This window comes from Triticum urartu, chromosome 3A (genome assembly GCF_056163025.1).
Source record: "Triticum urartu cultivar PI428250 chromosome 3A, HENAU_Tu73, whole genome shotgun sequence".
NCBI classification, from domain to species: Eukaryota; Viridiplantae; Streptophyta; class Magnoliopsida; order Poales; family Poaceae; genus Triticum; species Triticum urartu.
This window is the reverse complement of record NC_141875.1, coordinates 610,496,757-610,503,107: the sequence shown is the minus strand read 5'-3', so window position 1 is coordinate 610,503,107 and position 6,351 is coordinate 610,496,757. Positions and strand designations below refer to the sequence as shown.

Below are 6,351 nucleotides of genomic sequence, written 5' to 3'. Positions count from 1 at the left end.
GACCTGGAAGAGGCGCTCAGCTAATAGAGCTGCCCACATTCTAGCTAAGCGTGCTGTGGTTTCTGAAGCTTCTGAGGAGTGGCAGACTATGCCACCTGATTGTATTCTTCAAGTAATAGCGGGTGAGATCCCGACCTTTATTTATTTAAGTAATGTATAACTGTTTCACCCCTCAAAAGAAAATGAAACATTATTCCGACAAGGATTTGAGAGAGGCAACGCGAGCATCAATCAAAGGATAACGTAGGGTGTCCTCACGCGGTACTTGCCGCTGGTGTCGGTCCACACCACGGCCCCGTAGGCGGCCTTGCCTCCGGGAGTAGGCGCGGTGAGCTTGATGTCTACCTCGAACGAAACCTTCTGCCCCGCGCCGCTGAACTCCAGCGTCGCCGGCGTCACGGCCACGGCCACGTTGCTCGGCGAAACCCATGAGGCGTGGTACGTCGCCGGACCCGCTCCGACGCTGGTCACCGTCCTGCTGAACCGCATCTCCCCTCTGGTGGCGTAGAAGCCGAAGCTCGCCAGGAACGACGGGTAGTTCACGTCGTTGGACGAGAAGGAGCAGTTGTACCTGGACCTCGTGATCGCCGCGATCTGGGCGGTGGTATAGTTCGCGGAGCAGAGCAGCTCGACGAAGTCCTTGGGCCCGGCGTCGTACACCAGCCCCGGGTCCATGGCCGAGTTGGGGCTGACTTGGCCGGAACCCATGGACAGCGGGCTCGCCGTGGTGCCGTTGTCGTTGCCGTCGAAGCCGGCGCCGGCGTCCGTGATCGGGTGGAACATGTTGTCGTTCGTGGTCGCGGTGGTCATCATCGCCGACTTGATCATGGCGGGGCTCCAGTCCGGGTGCGCCGCCCGCAATAATGCGGCCACGCCGCTGGCGTGCGGGCACGCCATGGACGTCCCGGACGCCACGAGGAAGTCGCTGCCCAGCGAGGTCTGGCCGATCAGCCCCAGTGGAGATACGGGCGCCCACGACGCGAGTATTCTGTCCCCCGGCGCTAGTATGTCCGGCTTGAGCACGCCGGGGTAACTCTTGGACGGGCCTCGAGAAGAGTACACGGCGACCACCGGCGCCGGCCGCGTGCCGAGGATCGTCTGCTGGAACTTCATTGTCGCCGTCGGGGTCATGGTGGAGTTGATGTAGCTCAGCAGCGCCGGTGCGTCTTTCGAGCTGATGAAAATGGCTGGGAGCGGCATGGTGTCATCAAAAGTCTTGACGTCCGTGATGAAGATGGCACCGGCGACGCCGGCCTCGTTCGTGGTGTTCAGCTGCTCAGTGACATACCCGGTGTCACGACACACGACTATGCTCGTCGTTATGTTTGCCATCGACGCCGACGAGTTGCACGCCGAGATGGTGTCGTCGTACACCAGCTTCGTGCCCACCACCCAAGCGTTCGCCGGATAGTTCGTCAAGCCTGTTATGGTGGTTAGCGTCGTGTTGCCATAGGACACGGTGCCAGAGAACATTGTCCGGTCCACCGTGCCAGCCGCGACTGTGAGCAGCCATGGGATGCCGTTGTGCAAACTGCCGGGGCGTGGGCCGTCGTTACCCGCCGAAGCCGACACGAGGATACCATGCTCCATGGCGGCGAAAGCAGCTATGGCCACCGGGTCCTCGTACAGCGGCACGCCGTCGAAGCCCATTGAGATGGAGATGACATCAACGCCGTCCGCGATGGCCGCGTCCATGCCGGCTAGCACGTCAGACGCATACCGGCCCTCATGCCAGATGACCTTGTACATGGCAACATGAGAACGCGGGGCAACTCCACGGGCCGTGCCGAGCCCGTACCCGAAGAAGGACGCGCCCGGCACGGGGCTGCCCCCGGCTGTCGACGATGTATGCGTGCCGTGGCCTATGCTGTCGCGCGTGGAGTTCATGCTGATCTTGACGCCGGGGTTCGCGGCGACCAAACCCCTGTTGAAGTAGCGCGATCCGATGAGCTTCCGGTTGCACAGGGAGGCGGGGAACGCCACACCCGGCTCGCACGTGCCGCGCCACCGGGACGGCACGGGGGACATGCCGGCGTCATCGAAGCTCGCGCTCTCTGGCCACACTCCGGTGTCGATCATGCCGATAATGACGTCCTCGCCGAGCTTGGCTGCCGGCCACAGCCCACCGAACGGGCTGAGGTGGAGGAACTCCGTGGAGTGGGTGGTGTCGTGAGTGATGTCAGAGCGGCGGTCCGGGTAGGCCGAGACGAAGCCCGGCGCGCGGCTCAGGGCGCGGAGCTCGGAGGCCGAGAGGGTGGCCGTGAAGCCGTGGAGCGCCTCGTCGTAGGTGTAGACGAGCCGCGGCTGGTCGCCGCTGGCGGCGCCCGAAGAGTCAGCTGCTGCTGCTGTTAGAGACGCTAGCACGGTGGAGTACCAGTCACCGTGGTCGGAGTGCGCTGGCGGCATGGCGGACTTGTCCATGTGGACAATGTACGAGGCCCGCTGATCGGCGGCCACCGGAGTAAGGAAGAGAGAGCAGAAGAGGAGCCATGAGCTACTCACTAGGAGTAGAAGCGATGCCATGTTGACGACCGAATAGTTCTAACTTCTTAGCACGGGAGTCTCCATTTATATATGTGGCGGTGCATTGCATTCATCGGAATCGACGCACCAAGTACTTGGTTGTCCTTCCATTGTTTTGTACGAGGGTACCCATCGAAGGAATCGTTTTGTTTCGTCCTAAAACCATCGACGGCAGCAAAAAAAAAAAAAAAAAAAAAAAAAAAAAAAAGACATCGACGGCAGCGGTAGTCGGTGTGTCGCAGGAGGAACCGAGGTCGCAAAATCCCAAAAAATAAATAGGACAATGCGACTTTTTGAACATAAGACAATGCTCACATACATATACACTCATCTCTATAAATGTTTGCACATTCTACCCCACCATCAAGATAGTAAGCCCAACTCTAACGCGTCGACCTATTTCGTTCGCTCGCATCCGATGGGTCTGCCCAGACAAAAAATTCGGTCCAACGTGCGGACGCAAACGGACGAGCGCCCGTTTGAACCCATTTTTAGCTTAAATTTGGGCTCGATTTGCATCCACGCGAACACGCAGCAGACACCCGCAACGCTCTCCTTTGGCCCTCCCGTCTGTGGCACATAGACCATTCTCCCCGCAATCAACACCATGCGTCCATGCCCTCTTCGCCATCGCCTCCGCCGCCCACTTTCGGCCTCTGCGCCAATGCCTCACTCCCTGCCGCCGCATCCACCGATGCTCCCCCGCCTTTTGTTGCATCCAACGCCGCCCACTTTTACCGTCAAAATTTTAAACACATGGGGCATTGAAATGGGGTGAGTTTTTCCTGAAATTACTATTCGGGCCCACCACTACGTGCATGGCCCGGGGGGAGGGGGGCTGTCGCCATGTGTGTTGACTCGCTCGGGCCGTTCCACTCAACGTGGAGCCGTCCATCAGCATTGGACGGCCCGCATGTGTGTGCTCGAGACGAGGATGCAGCGCAGCTGGATTTTTAAGCAATTGGGTTGTTTATATGGGTCGGCAGACGAGAGTGGATGTTTGAAGCCTGCGTGCATTGGAGGACTTTATTTTAAATAGTATGAAAATCACGTTTGAAGTTTGAAACAGTTCTACATGATCATATTGATGTATATTACGCATGTGTAAAGTTTGGTGATAAAATAAGTAAACATGTGAGCTATAAAAAAATGACAAAATGGCGATTTCTAAATAGTGAATAACACATGCACTGTTCACATTTTCAAAAATCATGATTTTGTTATTTTTGTGTAACTCACATGGTTATTGATTTCAGCATCGAAATTTGGACGTGTGTAATATACGTCCATATAAACATGCTGAATTCTTTTAAGAAAATTTTGAAACTTGAAAAATACTATTTTGGTATTATTTCATCCAAAATGACTTTTTGTTGACAAACAGACTATTCCAACTCTCTTGCAGGCCCATAAGCAATAACAAGCGAACAGAAAACAAAAACGGGCCAAGCCCCTCCTCTCCACGACCAGATCTTTACCTGATAATAAAGCACAGATTGCTTCTGTCCGTCCGTCATTAAAAATGTCCTAAAAATTGATAATATTAACCCCCACTGCAACCAGTAAGTGAAGAAAAACGATTCACTTTTAGGAGGTGTTTGGTTGCAAAATGGTAACGCAAACGCAAACGTAAATGGGTTACCCCGTCAACGTAAACGGTATGGGCAAAAATCATATCTTGTTTGGGTATACGCTGTAATGTTAATGAATACCAGAATTGCGGATGTATCAGTCGAGGACGAACCGCCGGCTGGAAGCATGCCGGCGTAGCTTCTCTACCAACATCATTCGTGTCTTGGGGGCGAGGTCCTGAGAGCGAGGCCAACGCTAACGACGACGACGCCGGATGCACAGACGGAGGCGGCGGCCGGTGGAACGACGGCGATGGCGCCGGCGGATGCAGCGACTGGGGCAGCGGCGGATGCAACGACGAGGGCGGCGGCGGATGCGCCGACGGGGGCGGCGGCCGGTGGAACGACGGCGACAGCGGACGGAGCTGGCAGCAGCTAGTTGCGGCGGCGCACGGAGGCATGGACGGCTGGTCGCGGCAACGACGCTTCGTAGAGGAGATAGCGAGGGGGGAGACGGCTGTAGCGGCTTTTATTACGGATGATTTTGACCGGTAACAGATTTGTACTAGGCTGAGATCTAATACCGTGTTATGGGATTACGGAGCAACCAAAACAAACAAGATCTGACGGTATCCATTAACGCTATAATCAGGTTACAATACAAAAGGGCGAACCAAACACCTCCTTAATTCAGAATCGCCGCCGGATTTAGTTCTTATATACCGATACACTCAGATAACACCAACACATGAATAGTGCAATGGCTAAGGTCGCAGATTTCAACACGGGAGACCAGAGTTTGATCCCTGGTTCACCCATTTTTCTTGCCTTTTTTCTCTCTAGCGCGCCTCCTCCCGCACGCGGTAATTGGCTGGTTCATGTGCGGGTCGTGGCGCCGCCCGTTTTCTATTTCATTTTATTTGCGTTTTACTTTCTCATTTCTGTTTTTGTTTTTTCCTTCTTTAAATTAATTTGGGATTTCCAAAAGAACCAACTTGCAAAAAGTTATGAGTTTTTAAAAAATATATTGAGAAATCATAAACTGTTTGTGAATTCAAAAAACATTCGGGGAATCATAAAATATTCATGATTTCAAAAAATTGTTCGTGTGTTATTAAAAAAATTCAAACAAATGTTCATGATTTAAAAAAATAATCCAGTATTCAAAACATATTCAGGAATTTGAAAAAATGTCCATCAAATTTAGAAAAAATTAGCGCAGATCCGTAAATAATGAACAAAATGAACCGTCTCTGATGTAGAGGTTTTATTAGGGATCTGTAGAGATGTTTTTATGTTTTTATTTAGTCCCTCACGTCGGAAAAAAAAGGTTTTCGTGTTCTGTACAACGTTGAGCCCCAAACAAATTGACACAACTTTCTATGGGTTAATTTTTGTAAGCTATGTGAAAATGACTTTTGCCATATATTGAAAGCTATGTGAAAATGATTTTTGTAAGCTATGTGAAAATGACTTTCGCCCTTAGGGGCTGTTTGGATTGTGATTAGCCATATATTGCCACATGATTTTTTGGCACACTTGCCTTAATTGAGTTGCTTAAATTGTTAGCCAATAGCCATACTTTGGTTTGTCTAAGGAAATCTTGTCACACTTTTTGTGTCTGTGACATGTGGGTTCACTGCTCATAAAAAAATTCTTGTCTTAGGTATGGCTAGAACCGAACACCTACCTAACTTGGTCAAATTTGCCTAAGGTTAAGTGTGGCAAAGTGTAGCAAGGTGTAGCTAGGAACCAAACAACCCCTAAATATCTATTTTGCCTACATACACATATATGTTTTTTTGTACTACACTACTGGTTATAGTAAACACCGCTACGCTAGGTCAAGGCGAGACACGTCACTCATCAATCTAACTCAGACAGGGTCCATCAATCACATTTTTAGTTTTTGAAATGACTTTTGAAAAAACCCCTTATCTCATCGTGATATCACCCATACATAGTTTGTGAAATGACATTTTAAAAGTCTTTATCTCATTTTGGCATTTGATTCAGGCTTCTTTTTAACATCTATCACTCCTGCATACTTTGATAGTTTTTTCTCCGATTGCAACGGATGGACATATTTGTTAGTAACAGATAAAATATGTAGTCAACGTGACAGTAAAAAGAATAGAATTGTCTAAGACAACGTGGTTCATCTATGTTACATCTAGATGTGAGATAATATCTCACATCTAAGTATAATGTCAGCATTATCTTATTGTTTGTTTGATTTAATTTGTCAAAGCCTCTC

The 6,351-nt window shown here is 50.8% G+C and overlaps 1 protein-coding gene across 1 annotated transcript; it reads right to left on the bottom strand.

The window, feature by feature from the left end:
- Positions 1-231: 231 nt before the first annotated feature.
- Positions 232-2,456, bottom strand: LOC125548865 (subtilisin-like protease SBT3). Its single transcript, XM_087513568.1, has one exon. The coding sequence runs from the start codon at positions 2,419-2,421 to the stop codon at positions 232-234; it is 2,190 nt and encodes a 729-aa protein (XP_087369694.1). The 5' UTR covers positions 2,422-2,456.
- Between the last annotated feature and the right edge of the window lie 3,895 nt (positions 2,457-6,351).

Bases quoted from the DNA above. Each gene is read 5' to 3' on its own strand.
- LOC125548865 (XM_087513568.1), bottom strand. From the start codon at position 2,421: ATGGACAAGTCCGCCATGCCGCCAGCGCACTCCGACCACGGTGACTGG.